The sequence below is a fragment of the Eubalaena glacialis genome, chromosome 8 (assembly GCF_028564815.1).
Source record: "Eubalaena glacialis isolate mEubGla1 chromosome 8, mEubGla1.1.hap2.+ XY, whole genome shotgun sequence".
In the NCBI taxonomy this organism is placed as follows: Eukaryota; Metazoa; Chordata; class Mammalia; order Artiodactyla; family Balaenidae; genus Eubalaena; species Eubalaena glacialis.
The window spans coordinates 122,644,364-122,666,394 of record NC_083723.1 but is presented as its reverse complement, the minus strand read 5'-3'; the positions used below and the strand labels follow the sequence as shown (position 1 = coordinate 122,666,394).

At 50.1% G+C, this 22,031-nt stretch overlaps 2 protein-coding genes across 11 annotated transcripts in view; both read right to left on the bottom strand.

Moving 5' to 3' along the window:
• Positions 1 to 214: 214 nt before the first annotated feature.
• ATP6V0E2 (ATPase H+ transporting V0 subunit e2) lies at positions 215 to 5,386 on the bottom strand. Its single transcript, XM_061198904.1, has 4 exons — positions 5,177 to 5,386; positions 3,568 to 3,615; positions 2,391 to 2,508; positions 215 to 1,964 (listed from the first exon to the last, which is right to left on the bottom strand). The coding sequence occupies exons 1-3, from the start codon at positions 5,371 to 5,373 to the stop codon at positions 2,415 to 2,417; spliced, it is 339 nt and encodes a 112-aa protein (XP_061054887.1). The 5' UTR covers positions 5,374 to 5,386; the 3' UTR covers positions 215 to 1,964; positions 2,391 to 2,414.
• Positions 5,387 to 5,467: 81 nt separating this feature from the next.
• The window catches only part of ZNF862 (zinc finger protein 862), a 32,814-nt gene continuing 16,250 nt past the window's right edge, over positions 5,468 to 22,031 (bottom strand). For 3 of the 10 annotated variants that reach the window (XM_061198866.1, XM_061198865.1, XM_061198869.1), the window contains 3 exons: positions 13,410 to 13,514; positions 10,453 to 12,567; positions 5,555 to 8,819 (listed from right to left, as the gene is read on the bottom strand). In XM_061198866.1, coding sequence (XP_061054849.1) covers positions 8,629 to 8,819; positions 10,453 to 12,567; positions 13,410 to 13,514 — 2,411 coding nt within the window. In that variant the 3' untranslated portion in view covers positions 5,555 to 8,628. Of the gene's footprint in view, positions 5,524 to 5,554; positions 8,820 to 10,452; positions 12,568 to 13,409; positions 13,515 to 22,031 lie in introns of those variants that run through there. The other 7 variants (XR_009701916.1, XR_009701915.1, XR_009701913.1 and 4 more) reach the window with 7 other exon arrangements.

Sequence of the window (22,031 nt, the reverse complement as noted above, 5' to 3'; positions counted from 1 at the left end):
CTCTCTGGATGCACTCCTCAGGGCTCGGGGTCTCCTTCCACCCCCAGCTTCCTGCAGCTCCTCCCAGGAGCTCTCCCTCTACTCACTCCATCCCCCTGCCCCAGGCAGGAAGCTGATCCCCGCCCAGGCCGAGCACAGAGCCAGGCTCTCGAGCACAGAGCCAGGCTCTCGAGTACGTAGGGGTATTTAGGAAGGACGCAGGCCACGCTCTGGAACGTTGGGGACCGGCTTTATTGCAGAGCCCCGGGGGCCACGCACTCTGCAATCTGGGGCGCAGATGGGTGGTGGGCAAAGTTCCACTTGAACGAGTCCTCCGTCTTTCTCCTCCTGCCTGGCCTGGTTCTGGGCAAAATCCGGGACAGCGGTATTCTCGCTCAGGAAACAGGAAAATGTAGTCTCAGTGTCCACATCCCAGAGCTGCAGCTCCAAGCAGCTGCCAGCCCCCTTTCCCGTGCCCCAAATCCACCCGCCAAGGAAATGGGAATCAGGGGGGCAGGGGAGCGGCAGCCAGCAAACTTGGCCTCGGCCAGGACTTTGCCACCAAACAGGAATTGCCTCACCACTCATTAGTCACTAGACACGGGTCAGGCTTCTAGCCGCCAATCGAGACTCAACAGCCCCACTCCAGGGGGGCCACAGGGGTCAGCACAGGAAGGGAGTTGGAAAGGGGGTGGGTGGGATGTTAAAGGGAGGCCCCAATCTGAGCAACAGGCCAAGCCCAGAACCAAGAAATCCAGGTGAGACATACCACGTTCTACCACCACTCCAAAAACGATGCCTACTAAACAGAATGCCAATCAACTCAACAGTCAGTAAATACAAGAAACTGGCTTCTTCCCCAGGGAGACAACGTGGCACAGCAGAGTGGGGGGACTCCAATCAGCTCTGGGGCTGCGGGCAGGTGTCTGAGGTCTCCACCCCAACTCTCCTAGGAGAAGTGAGGCACGGCTGGGGCCCCAGGTTCCCTCCGCTCCGAGGCCCGCACGCTCTCCAGGCCTCGCCAGGCCAGGGGCTCCCCCGCCCTGCAGCATCTCAGCAGAGCCCAGCCCACACCTCGCCCACACCTGTCCCTCTTTGCCCTCCCTCGCTCGAGATGACGTCCGTGCTGCTGTGAGGGGCTCTGAAATCCACCGTCACCGCAGCCAGAGTCTAGGCCTGGCCTCGGCAGAGCTGCCTTCAGTTTCTTCAGCTCCTGCAGTGCTCAGGCTGAGCCTCTGGGAAGGGAGGGAGGTGATCCAGGTGGGGAGGAAGGGGGAAGAGGATATTCTGAGGAGATACCACTTCCTGAGCAAGCCAACGTAAGTGACTTTGTGACTATAAAGGATGCTAAACATACACGTTTCAATCCTGATCCAAATTACTATGATGCTTTGGATCGTAATGTTTTGTGGGACTGTTTTTCCATTTCGTCAACAATTCCAGAAATTTCACATAGAAACGTGTCAAAAATTAAAGGAGAACTCCAAGAAAGGCCTTTGCCACACCTGACCGAGCCCCTCCATCTCACAGGTGAGGAGGCCCACACAGGCAGACGCTTCCTGGGGTCACACAGCAGGACAGCGGCAGGGCCCTGCCTCTTCCCCCAGGGCTTCCTCCCTGGCCTGGCCCACCCGAGGCTCGGAGCATCCTGGGCTGAACAGCCTTCTCCCCAGGCCTTCTCCCCAGGACGCGCGGCCTTCTCTGGTTGCCCCATTGTGTAAAAGGCACAGTCCCACCCTTGTCAGCTACTGGCCTGGACCTACTCGGGAGCGGGCAGTGGGAACTTGAGGGCTGGACATCTCCTGCTCCAGCCTGGCTCTGAGCTCGGGGCTTCCCGCGGCCCAGACTGGCTGGGGAGGGCGGTACTTTCCAGAAGCAGGCAGGCCTTGGGGGAGGGAGCACGCAGGGACTGGGACACAGTTGCAGGGGTGACAGAAGGGTCATCAGGGACAGTGGAGCCAAGGTCATCCAGAGAGCTGGGGCACCTGAAAAGCACATCACAGAACAAGTCACGGCCTCGCTGTGGAGACCCTTCTCCCCCAGCCCCGCCCTGGAGAGCCTGTGCCCGTCACCCAGCTCACCTCAGACAGCCCCCTGCCCAGTCGGCGTCTCACCGCTCCCTGCCCCCGCCCTCCCCTCACTCAGAACAGATTCTGCAGCCGGCCGCCTCCTCTGGGGCCTGCAAACCCACAAACAAGGCTGGGCCCACATGCTCCCCCCAGGACCCTGAGTCTTCCGTCCATCTCTGCCGCCCAGCACGGCACTGGGCAGGAAGGGAGCAGGTGCTCAGCATTTTTTTTTTCTTAATAAATGAATGCCTGAATCCACGTGCAAAGTCTTACAACCCTGCCTGACCTTGTCCTGCCCCCGCCCCGGGCCCTTCCCCACCCCTGCCCGCTGCCCAGCAGTACCTGGGACAGAGGAGGTGGCAGCGGTCACTCCCACAGGAAGTGCACATACCAGATCGTCTCATTCTTCAGCTGGGGCCCGAACAGGGGGTTCAGCTGAGCCAGGATGGCGATGAGCCAGCTGCCAGGGACAGCACAGTGAGGGTGAGCCCAGACACAAGGAACTATGACGTGCACACCTCACACCACGCCTTTGGTCACATGACCGACCCAGCAGCAGGGTCTGGGTTCTGGAGAGAAGGGTCTCATGGAGCCATCCACACTGCGGCCGGCACGGGGGCTCAGTTTGGGGCGTGTGGGTTTGGGTTTAGGTTTGGTTTGATCTGATGTTTTGTAGATTTATAAGATCCCTGCGCTGGGGCTGGACCCTGGGATTAGGGAAGAGGTAAGACGGCCTCCAGGGGCACAAAGGGAAGCCATACCGGCTTAACTGAGCATGAGAGAGGCCTCCCTCAAAATCAGAGCTTGGATTTATTCCTCAGTTTGGCAGCCAGGGTGATTTAACATGGAGCAACCTAACATAGGAGGACTGGGGAGGGATGGCAGAGTGCCTTTTTTGTAAAAGGGGAGGGGCTACCATGAATGGCAGTTTTAGAAAGAGAACATCTAGACATGAAGGACCTGGAAATTGATTCCCTCACACTGTCCAGGCACTCGCATCTCTTGGAATGTTTTCTATATCCCAGGGACCTTTTCCAAGTTTGAAGACTACTGCTCATCCAGTGGTTCTAAACTGGCTGCATCACAATCACCCAGGGGCATGCATTAAAAATGTGGATTCCCAAGTGCAGATCATGAGAATTGTGATTTAGTGGGTCCAGGGTAGAGCCCTAAAAGCTGTGTTTTTACAATCTCTCCAAGTGATTCTGATGTCCCATCAGGTACAAAAGGCAATGAGCTGGCCCAACTCACTCATTTTGTAGATGAGAAAGCTGTAGCCTATAAACATGACAGAGCTTGTTCAGGTGCTACATTCAAAACCAGAACCCAGAGTTCATGACTTCCAGCCCATCGCTCTCTTTGCCTCTCCAACTGTCTCCTCTTCTGTGTTTTACAGCCTCAGCCTTTCAAGAGCTGAATGTGACCGTACCAGGACAGAGGGGAGAGCAGGGCTGGGAAAGGAGGAAAGAAGGGAGTACAAAGGCCCCAGCTGACTTTGAACTGGGAGAGCAGTACTTACAAGAGGTAACAGCAGACGGCGGTGGCCACCAGCATGGTGATGATCACTCTGCAATGGAAGAGGACATCAGGTCAGGACGGATGGAAGCATGCCCTCAGGAGGCCTGGCCGAGGCCAGAGAAAGAGCTGCTGGTGCCAGCCCCTTTCCCGTCTGATGCCACCTGAACACAGGGAAGCTGAGTTCTACTCAGGGTAAGAATTGCTAGATGGAAAATAAAAATGCCAAGTGTCACCTCTTGGGGAGGCCAACCTTGATCTCATCCAAGTTACATTATGAATCTTTCCCTTCACCTATCTGCCTTCTCCATCACCCACTATTTCTCCATCTTAATGCAAACATGTTGGGAAAAGACACTGCACAGAGCTGCATGTGCAGCCACCCACCATGGAGTGGCCTCTGGAATCCAAAGTTCATTGGGCAAAGGGAAGGACGACAGAAGACCAGAAGACAGGGCAAGAAGCAAGGAGACCGTGAGCCATCTCTGAGGCACAAAGAGCAGTTATAATGAGAATAGCAACTGGCTACCTTGAATCCACTCAAACACTGGAGACAGAGGCTTTAAATGCAGCAGGAAAACTTCAGAAGGAAGAACTCACCAAGGTTTGCAGGGGAGGCGAGGCACTAAAACGGTTTACAAAGTGAGGCCATGGGACCTCAGCCCTGCAGGTCCTTTTTTTTTTTTTTTTTTTTTTTTGCCACTCCGCGCAGCATGCAGGATCTTAGTCCCCCAACCAGGGATCGAACCTGTGCCCCCTGCAATGGAAGCCTGGAGTATTAACCACTGGACCACCAGGGAAGTCCCTAGCCCTGCAGATCTTTAAGAACAGAGGCAACACCCAAATGCAGCCTCCAGCCAAAGCTAAATCTAACCCAAATCAGGCCCTAGGACCTCGGATCTAAAGTACTTGAAGTTGGTGCCAGAGCAATTAGCATTTGATCCATTCTTTCAACATTACCAAGCACCGTGGGCCAGTCCTGTACTGGGCACTGGGGTCTACAGTGGTGAACAAGACAATCTTCCACCTCGAGGAACTTGTAATCAAGGGGAGAGAGCACTTTACAGCTGAAGATGATATGAAGCAGAAACTGGTAAATGGTGCAAGAGGTAGAGAAACCTGCTAGGGGACCTTCAAAAAATAATGATACTGGCTAAAAATTATTCAATACAATATGTGCCATGCACTAAGAGTCTTATATACATTATTTCGTGTAATCCTCACAGCAGCCTTAAAAGGCAGGTATCAGCATCACCCCCAATTACCTAAGAAGAAATGAGGCTTGAAGGCGTGACAGACGCTCCAGGTCACAGCTGGGCTGGTGTGGACAAACTGCATCAGTGTCTAGCCATAGCCTTTACCTTTACAGGCTGGAGGGGGTGACCCGTAACTGTCTCCACCTTTCTAAAGCACAACCGTCTCTGCCCTTTGGCCCCGACCGCCTGCCCGTTCCCGGCTGAACGAGGCCCAGCACAGGCCTGGGAGGAGGAGTGGGGCGCCGTGCGCGCGCCTGGACAGTGACCGCTGCACAGCGGACCGCCGCCGCCGCCGGGGGAGGGGGTGGGCGCGGCCGCGGAGGTCCACAGGGAGGCTGGGCCGCGCGCGATCCTTACCCGCGGTTGGGTCCTTTCGGCACGAACCAGGGCCCGGCGATGCCGATGAGGCCCCAGAACGTGGTGAAGATGATGACCGGGAGGGCGAAGGAGTGCGCCGTCATGGCCCGGAGCGGGATGCCCAGGCCGGGATGCAAGTCAGAATTGCAGATGCTCCGGTGCGCGCAGGTCCCGCCCAGGCAGTGGGCGCCGAGCATGCGCAGCAGGACCCGGCCGCCCAAGAGAGCCCTTTCAGCGAGCCCGACCCGCGCAGGCGCTCCAGCGCGTCGCTCGGGGCGGGGGCGGGGGCGTGGGCGGGCTTTCCTCGGAGCCAGAGATAATTAGCTTTGAGCATCTCCTCCAGTTTGCTAGATTTGGATACGGGATTAACAGGACAGAGGCATGTGTCGAAATAAACTCTGCTTTATTCAAATAGCAAAAGGTTGAGAATCAGACATGGTTTTTTTAAACCGTGTTTTGCACATGGTTTTGCACATCTTTGAATCCAGAGGAGGAGAGAACATCCCTGGGCCAATCACCTGGGGTGACCTCGGCTGACAGACACTTGGATGAGGGAAACGGCCCATCTTCACACTGTCCTGCTAAATACTTAGCACCCTAGGAACTGAACCTGGGCTTCGAGGGATGCAAAGGGTCTGGAGTAGATTACACTCCAACGTGTCTGGCTAGAACAGGTGGTCGGGGTCCCTCCTTCCCGCCTGGTCTCTATGGCTATTGAACTCAAACTGTCAGTTAAAATGCTGGTCACTCAGAATGTCAGCCCTGTGGGCATCAGTCTATGGAGATCAAAGGTAGGGAATGAGGGTGGAGGCATGGCTAGGACTCTGGCCAAAGGCAGAGAGCTTGCTCCTTCCATCTCCAATGCCCTTCAGCTTGTTTTTTTGTGAGGCAAAAATAGGAAGGCTCTCCAACAACGGGGTCTCCAGGCCCTGGGGTCTGAAATGCTGCAAGTCTCTTGAAACAAAACGAGATGTCAGCTTGGGCAAGGGGTCTCACCACGCTTCAGCCTGGGGTCCTGCACAAAATGGTCAGCGTCCTCTCTGCCATTAGCGAACAGAGGGGACCCAGGGCATGCCTGTGCCCCTCGAGAAAGTGGGTAGTGCAAATCCCTGTGACAAATAGCATTTTCAGTCGCCTCCCCCCCGCCCCGCCAAGGGGCCCAAGTTTCTCACGAGCTGGCATCGGAGGCTTCCTCAGAGCACAGATGTGGAGAGGCAGGGGCGTCCGTAGCTGGCCTCCACCTCCACGCCTAGACTCGCACAGGGAATCGTGCATGTGGCACTCACGCACGGCTCGCGGGACTAGCCTCTTGCTCTGAGGATTCTTAAAGGATGGAAGGTGCCATGGGGAGGATGCCTGCGAGAAAGTCACCTCAATTTGAATCGCTATGGATAGGGTGGGGGCTATAACCCCCACTTTAAAGGGCCCCCCTCTCTTCCATCCCACCAACTCATACCCGCAGCGCCTGGCCTAGTGCAGATTCCTGAACTCCCCATAGTGACCTATGCGAATGGGGGAGGGAGGCCTGGGCTCCATCTTGGCCACGTGGACAGTAACACCGCCAGGGTTCAAGCTCCAAGGGCCCGTGGTACACCTCAGCCCCCAGAACACGGGGCTGTCAGGGAGACAGTGCCACAGGTGGAAAGGCAGAAAGCGGAAACGGAATTCCTGGCTTGAAGCTGAAGAAAACAGGAAAGCGATGGCGCTAAGGCTAAGTGCTAAGGGTGGGGTGCTGGGAAGGGAGAGTCAGAGACACTGGGAACCAGGGGTTCTGCCAGACAGTGAGACACTCGGTACCAGCATCTCAGGGGCTCTCGGCACCTTCTAGGAGTGGGAAGTGGACAGATGGCTGCTTGAGGGCCAGGCCACTTGGACCTGCATCACAGAGCAGGGACCCCACCTAGAGCCAGGCAGCACGGCCAGGACAGAGCACTACTTCCTGCCCGTCTAAAACAAGAGAAAGGCAGCGGCAAAGAAGCCCTTCCCTCTAACCTCCCCTCGTTTCCCACCTGTGGTTAGGAAGGCGGGACCCAGACACTACATCATCCTCAGCCAGATGAGCAGCCTAGGAGCCTGCCCAAAGCAGCTGCCCTGGAAGGAAAAGTGCTTTACTTCAGGGTGGAAGAGGAGATGGGGTGATGGGGAGAGGGCAACGGGAACCAAATAGTGTGGGACACCTTTCTGTGCCGCCAGGGTGCTGGTTCTCATGCTTGAGTGAGCCCACGAAGTTCCTGGGGGGCCTTGCTGGAAACAGTCCCGGGGATCTGAATCAGGTGGGTCTGGGGTGAAACAGATTTAAACAGACACCCCTAGTGATTCCCAAGCTGGTCCCCAGAGCAACTTTGGGAAGAGTGGACTAGACCATTATGCTGAGGGCATGTTGAGAGAGCACCTCTTCCCATAATAAGGACGTTGGTGGCAAGGGACAAGGACAAGGGCTGAAGGCAGCCAAGTCCACTCTGCAGCCTGAGGGCCGTCTTTCAGAACCGGAGGCGCTGTCATCCATCAGTCCTGTGGCAGCTGGGGCACCAGCAGGCACTTGGATTCTCTACTGCCAGTTCATGGAGAGGGACACCAAGGCACAGAAAAGAGGAAGGGATTAATCATGGTTGAACCACTGCCTGCAGCAGAGTTGGGACAGGATCCCAAGCCCCGCAAGTGCAAACTTGCCCTGTCCGCTCTGCTCCGTAGAAAACCCGGGCTCAGCACAACACAAGGGCTGCGACTGGTGGAAAGCGCCAGGCTCCCTCCAGGGAAACACTCCTCCCCTGTCTGGGAGCTGCAGGAGGATAACCTTTCTTGATTGCTCTGTGCAAAGGGGTTCTGCTTGCCTCATCCTAAAGGCAGGCCCTGGGAGGAGATAGAGGAAGTCTCTGATGCGAGTCTCCCATTTGAAGTTGAGGCTTCCCTGCTTCTGCCATGGAGCCAGGGGGATAGATCCCAGAGCCAGGCCAGCTGTCCCTAGACCTGCTCATCCCATGCCCCTCACCACGTGTCTACCCCACGCCACTCAGGCCGTGGGCAGCCCGCTGGGATGCTCCCCAGCTACCCAGGGGCTGGAGTGCTCCTTTAAGCCCCCTACCCCCAACCGTCTCTCCCACTTCAGAAAAGTCCTCCTGCCACCAAAACATGGGGTGAAATCTTTCATGATGGAATTATTTCCTGAAGCACCTTAAAATGAGCTGGAGATACGAACCCTTCTGCATATTGAAGTGCTGTGAGGTCGCCGCTCGGCTTAGAGGAGGGCCTTGGTAAGCAGGCTGTAAGGCTCCTGATCCCCCTGCCTCCCTGGGATGTGGGCTTCATTACCTTGTCACTGCCACTTCCCAGTGCTCAGAGAGTCCCCACCAAGCGAAGACTCTAGGGCAGCCTAGAATCCCAGGGCCTGTCACCATGATCACGAGGGCCAGGGCAGCAGGGGGTGTCCAAGGCAACCCCTCAGGGTCCTGCTCTTACAGGAGCGCTTCGTCAGGACAGCCCAGGGCCCCTTGGCTGGGATGGGGACACAGGAGTCCGTGGCGAGACTCTAGGACGCAGTCCGTCAGGACCTCCACGGGTTCCCTGTAGGACGGGATGGGCGGCTTCTGGGTCACGGCCTCCTCCACGCGGAGCGCTCCCATCTTCTCCTTCCTGAGCCCCGCCCCTCGTGCGGGAGGAAAGGGAGGGTACAGTCAGACAGAGAAAACAGATCAGATGATAATCCCCTCCCCACAACCAACTGCGCCCCAAGGTATGTTCGGTGAAGAAGCCCTGGCAGAACAGACTGGAGACAGACAAGGACTGCTCTCTGTGGGCCTGATGGAGCCCCGCTCTGCTGACTTTCCCCCTGGGGCAGTGCAGCTCATGGGCGGGGGGGGGGGGTGGGGGGGGGTGGGGGTGGGGGCAATTTTGCTCCCAGGGGACATTTGGCAGAGTCCGGAGACCTTTTTGATTGCTACAACGGGGAGGGTGCTACTGGTACCCAGTGTGTGTGTAGTGGGAAAGGCCAGGGGTGGCCAGGCACAGGACAGGCACCCACAGCGAAGAACTACCTGGCCCCAAACGTCAGCAGTGCTGAGGTTGAGAAACTGCCTGGGAAAGAAGGCTTTACCATATACAATCTGGCCGTGTTCTCTGTTTGCTTCAGACGTACTAGTCCCATCGCCCTATGATTACAACTTGCAAAAGTGCACAGCTGATGGCGTCTTCTTCTCCTTCACCCTCACAGGTCGGGCAGTGAGAGCAACTCACTCACCAAATGCGTGGGTGAAGGACTCCCGTGTTGGAATCACCCTCTTTCCTTCTCTCCACTTCTACTGCCCCCTCCCTGCACCCACCCCCCAGCTGCAGGTCCAGGGCCACCAGGCTTCCTACAGAGCGTCTGTCAACCCTGAAGCCGGTCCACTGCTGATGATCACAGACCCTGAGGTAAGATGAAAGCAGAAGCAAGAGGACGGAGACCCACTATAGGAAGACGCCAAGAGAGAAAAACCATGGCTCTGTCACTGTTCAGTGACACAGGAGCAGCCTGGAGCAGTTTTCTTTGGTGTTCAGTGACTACTTGAAAAGAGGAAAATTTCTTACTTAAGATTTCCGGTAACTTGGCCTCCAGGATAATGTCACTTCCCCCTCAAGCCCAGTCCCCACCTGGCCTTCCAGGCTAGTTGGGAGGCTCTCCTCACGGACCCCTCCCCTGCCTGAAACCCCCAACCTTCTCCTCCACACAGCACCGTCCTCACAGCCCCTGTGACCTGCACCGACCTCTTCCCTCTGCAAACAGGGTCCGCACAGCCCCACGGGAATGTGGTGTCTCTGCCCTCGCTGGTCCAGTCCCCGAGTGATTTCTGGTAGCAGTCTGAACCTTTAAAGAGTGCCATGGGCATGACTCGCCAGACGCTGTTCTAAGCCCTTCACGTCTATTAATTCGCTTTACAGATGAAAAACCATAGCACAAAGAGATTAAGTTGCCCGAGGTCACGTGCTAGTCAGCGGCAGGACGAGAATTTGAACCTGGGCAGCCTTGCTCTGGAAATTCCTGCTCTTAGCTCTATGCCCTGTACCCTGCAGTGTGGGCGTCCTGCCTTCTAGCTGGATCCTAATCTCCTGGAGGGTAGGTGCCCCGTCTTGAGCACCCACTGGTCTAGCAAATGGTTGGGCACGTGACACCTTAGAGCAAGCCTACTGTGACAGCTGACTTGAGCAGACTCTACCAGGCTGTGAGCTCAGCATGGGGTTGGGAAGCTAAGATCCTCTTCCTTTGCTTCCCCATGTCCAGGAACTCTGCCACGCATACTTACTTGTGTGGGAGCGGGGTGGCACTTGGGCACAGGTGTAGACGTGACTGAAACGCCGACCTGAGGAGGTCAGGTACCAGTGCTGGATGGCGGGCTGGGGGTTGTACTCTGTGACCGCCACACCATTCACCGCTGTCATCATGAGCATGTTGATCACCTCGTTGGAGAGCTTGGTCCTCTCATCGGTCCTGATCCGGTTCATGGCACTGAATCCACGCTCACAGCAGGAGGTGGAGACGGGCACACAGACCACCACTGCCACGAGCCTGCTGAGCAAGGGGAAGCGGCAGTCCTGGGCCAGGGCGTTCCTGCACAGCATGGAGAATGGCAAGTTCTTGGCGATGGCTTTCAGGCCCAGCCACTCCTCCAGCAGTGCTTCCTCGCTGTATCCTGGGGGCAGTGAGAGTTCAAAATATCTGGCCAGGGCAAGAATATCATCATTCCCAAAACCGGCCAGTTCCATCCCACTTGGCCAGGCCATGGCGTCAAACACCTCCATGTTCTTGAGCTGCGGGGGACGGTCCGCGTCAAACCTCTGCTGGAGGTACTCAATCCCAGTCAGGATCATTCTCTCCCTGTCCGCCTGGAACCGCTGTTCCGCCGCCTCCATTCTGTCCAAGAAGATGCCGTGGAGCCGCCCATCCCTGAAGCCGGCATTGAACTCTTCCTCTTTGGGCCCTGCCTGGTGACGGAGGGTCTCCAGTGCTACATAGGCCCGTCCCAGCGTGGAGTTCACCTCCGTAATCAGCACAATCTCCTTCTGGCACACTTCGGACAAAGGCCTGTAGATGCTCAGGAAGTCCAAGAGGAAGTGGCAGAACTTGACGAAATGGAAGCCCTTCATCAGCTTCAGCATGCCTTTGGCCCTGTGCCCGATCTGGCCACCTGCTTCCGCCACGCTCTGGAGGTGCCTGGCCAGGGCGGGCCAGCTCACGATGAGCGCATTCAGCGTGCGCCTCTTGCTGGCCACCCACCTGACAGCGTTCAGGTCCTTCAGGCGGATGATTTCCTGCTCCAGTGGGGCCGCGCCTTCCTGCAGCTCATTCAGCCTTTTGTTCGAGGACTGATAGAACTTGAAGACGGTTCGGATGTGCCGGTCACACTTCTTGACCAGGTCGATGCCTCCACAGGCGTCAACCACGGCCAGGTGTAGCCGGTGGGCCACGCAATGCACCGGCAGCAGCTGGGGGATGGTCTCCTGGAGCTTCTCCACCACACCTCCTCTGCAGCTCAGCATGGTTGAGCCATCAGTTCCCAGGCCCACCACCCAGCCAGGCTTCCGGAAGGGGATGTCCAGTTCGTCCAGGGCAGAGATGATGGTCTCAAAGTATCCATCCACTGTCTCGCTGTAGAGTGGGGCGAGAGTGATGTAAGACTCCTTCACCTCCATCCCCTTAAAGTAGCGGATGTAAATGCCCACACAGGACTGGTCGGAGGTGTCTGTGGCGCTGTCCAGCAACACGCTCACACACGGGGAGTTCCGGACATCCTCAAGGATCTCCTTCTTCAGAGTCTCGGAGATGTATTTGATGAACTGAGTGCAGGCGGTGCGATTTCGGTACTTGCCCAAAATCACGGTCCCAGTGCTTTGGAGGAGCTGCAGGATCTTCTCAAAGTCGTTCAGGGGCCTCGAGTGGTACGCGATGGAATAGGCGGCATTGAAAAAGTGCTCCATGTTGGCCATCAGGTCACTGGAGATCTCAGGGACGAGGGCGGCCTGCGGGGTGTCTTCCTTGACTTCCAGGGTGTTGACACAGAGCTTGTGTGCTTTGCTGACTTCATGGTACTTTAAAGTCTCCACTTTAAAAGGACCCGTGTAACCTCGGACTAACCGGGATGATTTGTCGTGCAGACTAGGTCTTTCTCTGCAAGCTGAGCAGAAAAGCTTGGTCTCTTTTGGGTCGATTACTAACCATGGGAACTGCCCAAACCACGACCTCTGAATTGAGCGGGGTCTGTAAGTCCTCTTGATTTTCCTCCGTCCATCTGCTTCTACTTCACAAAGGCTGGGACTGCAGTAGGAGGTGCACGTCTCCATGGAAGGAGCTGGAAGCAGTGCAGATTCTAGAGCCGAGGCCTGTGTGTGTGCCTCTCTAATGGCCACCGTCGTCTTCTTCCCTTTGGAGCAAATCAAACTGTGCTCGGTTTTGCTGCCCAGAACTCTGCAGCCTCCTATCAGCTAAGACACCCCAATTCAATAAGTACCCCTTATGCAAAGCAGAGAAGATGAATGTGATCCACCTTTCTAGAAATCAGTAGCGGCCTCTATTTAAACCCTTTCCCATTATTTTCTCTGAAAGCCAGTCTGTCTCCCCAAGAGTTGTCTGCTAATCCTTGTGGGTTCTTTAGCCAGCCTCCCCCTCCCTATCCACATATCCACCCTGAGATCATGTGACATCAGATGCTAATAAGCTTAATTAGCACCTTGGCCACAGATGCTATTGGATGGTTTTAATCCTCTTTCGAGGCACCACAAAGAAATGAGGTTAAACATCCAAAAGTCTTCTTATGAGCCTTGGAAACAAGGGAGGCATAGGAGTATACACAGTAGCTATTCGCCAATAAGTTACTGACAGAGATAACACGAAACTGCTAACTCTCACAGACCAACAGTGTTGTCACTAAACACCATGGGAGGAGGCAGCAGAGGCTCACAGCCGTGGGTCGCGTGGCTCCTCATGACCAGTGCCCACCACGCACCTCCCCCATCAGCTCTACCACAGTCTCCCCGTTTCACTTCTGCTCATCAAAGCTCCTTATTTTTCCCAAACTGTCCCAGTTTCTCAGATTCTTCCACACTGTGAAGGCACAGTTAGTTTCTTATTCACGTTTTTCTACCAATACAGGGCCTGGTGCACGACAGGTTCAGCACGAGGATGGCGGAACTAACACTGCGTGACTCGCCATAGCCGCCTGGGCCCCCGGACGTACCCTGCAGAACCCAGCAGGTCAAGACCCACCTGGAGGACGGCCTTTCCCCCACTTTGGCCCGTTTGGGTCCTTGATCCAGGGTGCAGCTCTCCGCTCCAGTTTTGAGATCAAGTCTGGTTTGGCAGCAGCAGGCCCTGTGGCAGGGACGAAGAGTCACAGTGACATCACAGGTCTGGAATGTCAAGTCAAGCGGCCCATCTGAAAGATCCAGGGAGGCCTCTGGGTGCATTTCCTAATAAAATCTTTCTAACCAGGGGCGCGATGAAAGCATACCCATCTAGGGTGCCAATTTATTCTTAAAACCCAAAGAGGCACCAAATTAGGGTGCATCCCTTAGCTCCATGGCTCATCCATGGGAGCATGAGCCAGCTAAACGAATCTAGAGGGGAAAGGGCGAAAACAGGAAGAAATACAGAGGACAAAATAGAAGGAGAGAGGACAGGGATGATAAAGAAAGCCACACGAGAAGTGGGAGAGGGCCACCAACAACTGTCCCATGCATGTGCCCCTCAGCAACACCCACAGCTGGCCTTGGTGCAGGTGGCTAACTACACGGGGCACCTGAAAAGCCCCTTAACGCTGTCTACCACCTGCAGTGGAACCTGAAATCCGACTAGAAGAGATTCGTGTCTTTGGGTTAAGCACTGCCCTTTACTGAAAATATGAATATTCTTCAGGGCTATGCGAAGAAATTGCTTTCTTGATTTAAAGTAAAATCCATTAATCTCTACTTACATGCTTTTTATGTATCTATGTGAATGGGTGTATAACCTTTCTTTGGAAAGACATATACAAGCCACTGGTAACTGCGGGCACTTCTGTGGAGGGACTGAAGGACAAGGTAAAAGGGAGATTATTTTCACTATTCATCTTTGGGTCGTTCAAATATATTTATATGTTCATGTGTGTGTATGTATCCACATATTTACTACTAATAAAAATAATACATTATTAATCTGTGGTAGATTGAACACTTATTCTTCTTCAAACGTCTCTAAAATGAGGGCAAAGGGATAATAATAAAAAGAAGCATAAGCCCAAGAGAAACATTGTACTAGAAATGTTAATACATTTTTAGAAGAAGGAAAGGAGATAGGAGAGAAGAACTAACAGAGCTGAACACCAAATGCCAGCAGAGCAGGTAATAAGGAGAAAGAAGTGAACTTGACCCCAGAATCCCCAAAAGAGCCAGGACCTGGAGGCACCAGGTGCAGCAGAAGGTGGTGGGTAAGGAGAAACCGGTTCAAGGCCAGGTCCGCTCACCTATTCCAGGAAGCCAGAAAATACCACCACCCTCCCCCAAGGAGGAGAGAGAGGTTGGTCTACAGACAAACTTAACCAGAAAGGTTCCGGACCCTGGAATGGTGGGGTGAGTGAAAGATGAAGGAGAAGAGCTGCGATGCAAACAGATGAAGACAGTCTACAGACCAGAAGCTGTGTTACTCGGCTCCGAGAACACCAGCTTGGTGTACAGCCAAGCAGGAGACCGGAAGTTTTCTTTGGAGAAATGGAATTGCCCCTCCCCAACCCTCCTCCCCAAAAGACCTACGGATCCAGACTTCGCCGGGCTCTTCAATGAAACATCCAGGTTCACAGCTGGTCACCCTACAATGTAACCTACCCCTTAAGTCCCAGCCATGCACACAGAGCTTCCAGCCAGTTTTTAAGGCTTTACTCTTAAATGTGAATGAACCTAAAGATATTTATTTAAGACAAACTGCTAACAAGTAGGAAAAAGGATTGAAGGAACTAGAGATACTGCAGGAAGCAAAACAAAATTTCAACCCCCTCCCCTCAAAACTAGAACATTCCCACAGAGAAAAGTCATGATAGTTATCCATGAAAAGAGCAATAAGGGCTTTTAGTTTAAAATATGATAGAAAAAAATGTTTTAAATTAAATAGAATTGTTAGAAAATAAAATGGAGGAAATCTCCAGAAAAGTAGAACAAAAAAGACAGAAGCAGGAAATAGAAGAAAAAGAAAAAAAATAAAACAAAACCAGAGGCTCAATTTAAGAAGTCTAATATCTAACTAACGGACTTTTTGGAAGAAAGAAAAGAGAAAATACAAAGGATGAAATAATACAAGAATGTTTCCCCAAAATGGAAACTGTGAGTTTCCACATGGAAGGGAAGCACCAGATATCCAGAACAAAAGATGAAAAAACATCCATATCATTAAGCACTAAATACTTCAAAACACTGGAATAGGTCTTAAAACTTTTCAGAGTGGAAAAACAGGCTGTGTTCAAAGATTTAGGAATGAAAAGGTATTTAGACTTCTCAACACCACCTGTAAAACCTAAAAGCAATGCTTTCAAAATGCTGAGGAAAATCATTTCCAACCTGGAATTCTATACCCAAACCAAATTATCAACTGTGAGAGCAGAATAAGGGCATTTTCAGATATACAGAGTTTTTAAAAATTTTCCTCCCATGAACCCTTTCTTAGGAAGTTACTGAAGGATGTGCTCCAACAAAATGAAGACACAAACCGAAAAGAAGCAATAGATCCAGGAAATAGGAGAGAGATGAAGGAACGTCTAAGCCCACAGCTGTGCAGCAGGCCTAAAGTATAACTAGTTTAGATAAAGCAGAGGAATGGAAGACCCAGTGACAGTTTCCAGAAAAAAAAGTGAAACCGATAGGTCACAGGATGTTTGATCATGTGGAAAAGACTCTTCAAAGGAGTTATATAATTCCATGGAGAGTTTGAGAAGAATTGGTGATAGTACAGAAAACTAGCAAAGTAAAAAAATAAAAAATTTCAATTCCTGGGGGGAAAAAATCCTACAACAAAGGAAACATCATCATAATATGTCACTTTGATTAGAAGTAAATAATACATAATCATAATTAGGCAAATAATTTACATTGAATTAACCAAAAAAGTATGATATACCTGTTCTGAGAGGATGGAGGGAAGAGAAGTGGGGGCCTGGGGTGATGTAAGAGGGCCATATCTTCATCCTCCACAGTAGGAATCAATAGATAATATCTAAAATCAATAAATCAGGAATAGCAATAAACATATGCAACAGGATATTAAAGTGTGATTCTGTCTGCCTGTTTTGGTTGAAGGCCCCCCGAAAATAGGAGCCAACTCTCCCCCATTCCAAAGCTAGACCACCGAAGCCGACTTGGAAAGAGTGGCTGAAACACTGGGCTGTAACCCAAGCACTTGCCACTAAGAGCGAGTCAAAGCACTGGGAGTGAGGAGGTCAGGAAGTTGGATATTAGAGATGCTTTGGAAGAGCTGTCAAGTGTACTGTGAGCCCTCCACACTACCACGGGGAGGGGTGGGGTGGACTGGGCTACTTTCCTCTGACCTCAAGCCTAATGGGAATGACATCCTGACCTGTATTTCCTGGAGCTGTGGGGCTGCTCAGGAATCCAGGCCTGGAAAAGACTAAAGGCATAAACTGACTGATGGTTCCTTGGTGGTGGCCATGTTGGGAAGAGCCTACATTCACAGGGCTTGTCAGAGCAAAGGATATATAAGTGTTTTCCATGGTCCAGATGTGGGCCTCGGAGGGAAAGAGAAGAGGCCCAGAGCCACTTAAAGGGACTGCCCCTGTCTGCCTATTGGTGATGCTCCCCTAAGGAGCCCATATGGGGCAGACTGCCAAAGCAGCCTTTACCCACTGTAGTGAGAGATCTCCAGTAACGGGGGTTTGGGGGAGTGCAGAACCCACAAACACACTTGGAGAATCAGCTTTCAATTATCCCAGCTACACGTAACTGGTATCAGATTACATGGATGTAGTTCTTGTACCTCTCCTCCCCACCTACACACCACCATGCCCAGCCAGGATGCAGCAGAAGTCCTGGAACAAGCTGGAGGGTAGGAGGAGAACTTCTTTCTTCCTATCACAAGATTCCGGATTCTAGACCTAAAGCAGGTTGAGGTGGGAGAGGCAAGAAACTTCAGCTTTAAATGAAGTCCAGGACTGGACTACACAAGGACTGGACTTTTGTTTCCTAATTTTTTTTTTTTTTTGGTCAATTTTTGATATCATTTAAAACCTATAGAAAAGTTTTCATAATAAAACAAGGAACTCCAATCATTTGCATTTTGTTCCATTTGCTTTATCATGCCCATGTGCCGTCTCTCCCTCCCTCCTTTTCCTCTCTATATACGTATAATATATAAATACATATATATGTATATGTGCAGGCTGCACACTGGAGTTACCTGGGAAGCTTTAAAATATATAATATATATATATAATATTTTTCTGGACCATTTGAGGCTAAATTGTTTTCATTCCTCCCTTTATCCCTAAATACTTCTGTGTGTATTACTCAAGAAAAAGACATTCTCTTATCGGGTTTGCAAAATTCTAACACGAGCTCCATGACCCCAACCCTTGCCTAATCCCTGCCCCTTGGAGTGTGACTGAAATGTGTGAACTGATATCACACCCGTAATTACATTAAATAGCAAAAGATATGTTGTCTGGGTGACTTAATGTAATCACACTAGCCGCTTAAAAGCAGAGGAAGTCAGAGAATCAAAACACCAAAAAAATTGGATGGAGAAGGCCATGTGGAAAGGACCTGGGAGCAGGCCCGAGGAGCTGAGAATGGTCGGCAGCCAGAAAGAAAACGGGGACCTCAGTCCTACAACCACAAGGAACTTGATTCTGCCAACAACTCAACAACCCAGTGATTCTTCCCAGAGCCTCCTGATAAGAGGCCAGTCTGGCACACTTAATTTCAGCCATGTTAGACCCTAAGCAAAGAACCCAGCTAAGCCCACCTGGACTTCTGAACTCCAGAACTGTGAGATAATAAATGGGTGTTTTTTAGCCACTAAATTTGTGATAATTTGTTATGTGGCAACTGAAAACTAATATGTCTTATATAGTGAAAGTATAATGATCAAAATCAGAAAATTTAACATTGATATAACACTATAATTTAATCCACCATACTGTTTTCCACAGTGACTTACCATTCTATATTCCCACCAACAGGGCATAAAGGTTCTATCCTCAGCAATAGTTGTTGTTTTCTATTTTTTTGATAGTAGGCATCCTTATGGGTGTGAGGTGGTATCTTATTGTAGTATTGATTTACGTTTCCCTAATGATTGTGATATTGAGTATCTTTTCATATGCTTATTGGCCATTTGTAGATCTTCTTTGAAGAAATGCCTATTCAAGTCCTTTGTACATTTTTTAATCAGGTTTTTTTTTTTTTTTAATAAATTTATTTATTTATTTATTTATTTATTTTTGGCTGTGTTGGGTCTTCGTTTCTGTGTGAGGGCTTTCTCTAGTTGTGGCGAGCAGGGGCCACTCTTCATCACGGTGCGCGGGCCTTTCACTGTCGCGGCCTCTCTTGTTGCAGAGCACAGGCTCCAGACGCGCAGGCTCAGTAGTTGTGGCTCACAGGCCTAGTTGCTCTGCAGCATGTGGGATCTTCCCATACCAGGGCTCGAACCCGTTTCCCCTGCATTGGCAGGCAGATTCTCAACCACTGCACCACCAGGGAAGCCCTTTAATCAGGTTTTTTGTTGTTGCTGAGTTTTAGGAGTTCTTTATATATTCTGGATAGTAATCCCTTATCTGATATATGATTTGCAAATACTTTCTCCCATTCTGTATGTTGCCTTTTTATTATATTTATACGTATGTTTTTTGATGCACAAAATTTTACAATTTTCATGAAGCCCAACTTGTCTATTTTTTCCTTTCTTGCCTGTGCCTCTTAGTCCATCTAGCTAAAGGTTTGTCAATTTTGTTGATCTTTTCAAAGAACCAACTTTTGGTTCCATTGATTTTTCTCTAGTTTTTCTATTCTCTATTTATCTCTGCTCTCATCTTTATCATTTCCTTCCTTCTGCTAGCTTTGGGTTTAGTTTATTCTTCTTTTTCTAGTTCCTTAAGTTGTAAAGTTAAGTTGTTGATTTGAGATCTTCCTTGTTTTTTTTTTCAGTAAGTTTATTTATTTTTATTTATTTATTATTTTTGGCTGCGTTGGGTCTTCATTGCTGCATGCGGGCTTTCTCTAGTTGATTCACTTCTCTCTTGCTGCTTCCAAGATTCTGTCTTTGTTTTTGAAATTCTGATTATAGTGTGTCTCAGTGTGGGTGGCTGAATTCATCTTACCTGGAGTTTGTTGAGCTTCTTGGATGTTTATATTCATGTCTTTGAACAAATTTGTAGAGATTTTAGCCATTATGTCTTTCCCTTTCTCTCTCTCTTTTCCCTCTGGGACTCCCACAATGTGTATGCTGGTCCACTTGATGGTTTCCCGCATGTCCCTTGGGCTCTGTTCACTTTTCTTTGACCTTTTTTGTTTCTGTTTCACAGGCTCCATAATTTCCATTGTCCTATCTTCAAGCCTGCTGATTCTTTATTCTGCCTGCTCAAATGTTTTTGTATTCCTCTAGTTAATTTTTCATTTCAGTTATTGTAGTTTTCAGCTCTCAGTCTTCTTTCTAGATCCTTCTTAGGTTTTCTCTCTTTATTTATATTTCCATTTTATTCATACATTGCTGTCTTGACTTTATCCACATCTTCCTAAATTTCTTTGATCATTTTTAAGACAGTTGTTTTAAAGTATTTATCTAGTATACCTGCCATCAGGTCTTCTTCAGGGACAGTTTTTATTGATTTAGTTTCTTCCTTTGAATGGGTCATACTCTCCTATTTCTTTGTGTGCCTTGTGATTTTTTGTTGAACACTGGATATTTGAATCTAATAATGTGGTAACTCTGGAAATCAGATTCTCCCAGATCCCCAAGGTTTGCTGTTTTTATTGTTTTTGATTATTGTTATTATTTTAAAATTTTTAATCATTAGAGGCTATCTCTGTGCCAAGGATCAGCCTGAGGTGTAAACTTACAGTCTTCTCAGGTCTTTTGGAGTCTTTCCCTGGGTATGCAAAATCACTTTCTAATTTTCCTCCTATATGTTTTTGAATGTCCTAGTCTTTAATGTCTGGTTTTCAAAAGAGGGAAAAGAGAAAAATTAAGAGGAGGAGGAGGAACTTGCAAAAATGGGGGAGGTGCATCAACACTGGCTGCTTACTTCTTTGTCTGCACCTCTGTGATGAGAAGCAGCGATCGGTGATCAGGGCACCGATCCCTGATACTTAGAGGACAGCATCCTTTTTGCCCACCCTAATTCCTGCAATCTGTGTGCAAGCCGCTCCAGGAACATGGCACAGCTGCCTGTACCGTGGTAGGGGTGGGAGATGGGCGGCTGCTAATGTGCTACGAGCTGAAATTGACCAAACTTAACCACAATTTACTTTCCAACTCTTCTCCTGTAAGTTGCAAGCCTTTGACAGATTTCAGAGTTCCAAAATAGTTACATCAGACAGATTCTACCAGTGCAATTGCTGTCTATGTGAGGAGACAGATTCCTGGTGTTCCACCATCTTCCCAGAGTCCTCCTCCTAATCAGGACATTTTTGAAGGGTACTGTACTGGACATTTTATTAATTAAAATTAGATCATTAATGTGACTAAAAAGTGACTGGAGGACTTTCTGTTTACCTGAGTGTGACAAGTCATGCGCCCTGCCCCAGGTTTCACCCTGTAAAGAGAAACCAAAATGGAGGCCACAATTTGAACAGACCCCTGGACCAAACACTCATAATCACATAACCAAATCTTAAGCTGTCCTGATTTCCTCAAAATGCTGACTCTGGTCTTAAACAAAATTTAAGTTTCCTTCATGTCAGTGTGACCTTACAGCTTCCAAGCCAATCAGCTACACACAAGAAAAGGTACACAGTGCTACTACCCTAAAAAGAATATAATCACAATTAAAAAACAATGTACATCTTCATTCATGCTTTACAAATTGAGCTTTAACTGCTGAGAGCCAAGTTTTTAACCACTTTGGGTTTGAAGTCTCCCAGTTCATGAACAGTTTGTTTTTTGCTCAATAAAATATTCATATCAAGTAAAGCTCTTTGAATTTTCTTTTGGCAACCCAAAGGGTGAGAAAGAAAATCCCCAAAGAGCTGATCCAAACAAGTGGTGATGGAAAAGAATGAAGCTGTTTTATGAGTGCATCCTACTGGAGTTCATGCTTTTAAAAATAATGTCTACATGTGTTACTCAGAAATAATGAAACAAGTTACTGGAAGAAACAGCTAAAAAATTTTGGGGAGGAGGACTTGGCAACAGAGAATGGTGGGACAGGGAACCGTCATTTTTTGTTATATGTCTTATGAGAACTACTTTGATTAAAGAAACATAATTACGAAGAAATATTTTTAAAGATTTACTGAAAACATACATGATACTGAGTATCCCTGAATGTGTTTGCCTAAGTTATACTACCCTGGGGATTGGCCACCTTTGATTGCCCCTAGCACCACCACACTGGCCCCAGAAGTGCTGTACCCCAATCACACCTCTCTGAAGCTATGGCTGGAATGTTGCCAGAAACCTTTTCTTTTTGTTCTCTTCAGAACAAGTGAAACAGAAGGGAATTTTCAAACAGATTTTCCTATGTCTTAGTAATGGAAAAGTGACTAAGGAGACATAACTATAGCACGGGCATACACACACACACACTCCACAAAAGCCCATAAAAATGGCTTGGCCTACAAAGACAGATTCTGATCCTTCCAGGCTAATTCCAGCCCAAGGTTGGCAGGCCTGCCAACGAATCAGTTTGGAGAC

What these genes read in the sequence shown, in the direction of transcription:
- ATP6V0E2 (XM_061198904.1), bottom strand. Translation starts at nt 5,373, where the DNA reads ATGCTCGGCGCCCACTGCCTGGGCGGGACCTGCGCGCACCGGAGCATC. An exon ending in CCGAAAGGACCCAACCGCGG is followed by an intron (nt 3,616 to 5,176) that starts GTAAGGATCGCG and finishes CTTCCATTGCAG; the next exon opens with AGTGATCATCACCATGCTGG. An exon ending in GCCGTCTGCTGTTACCTCTT is followed by an intron (nt 2,509 to 3,567) that starts GTAAGTACTGCT and finishes TGTCCCTGGCAG; the next exon opens with CTGGCTCATCGCCATCCTGG.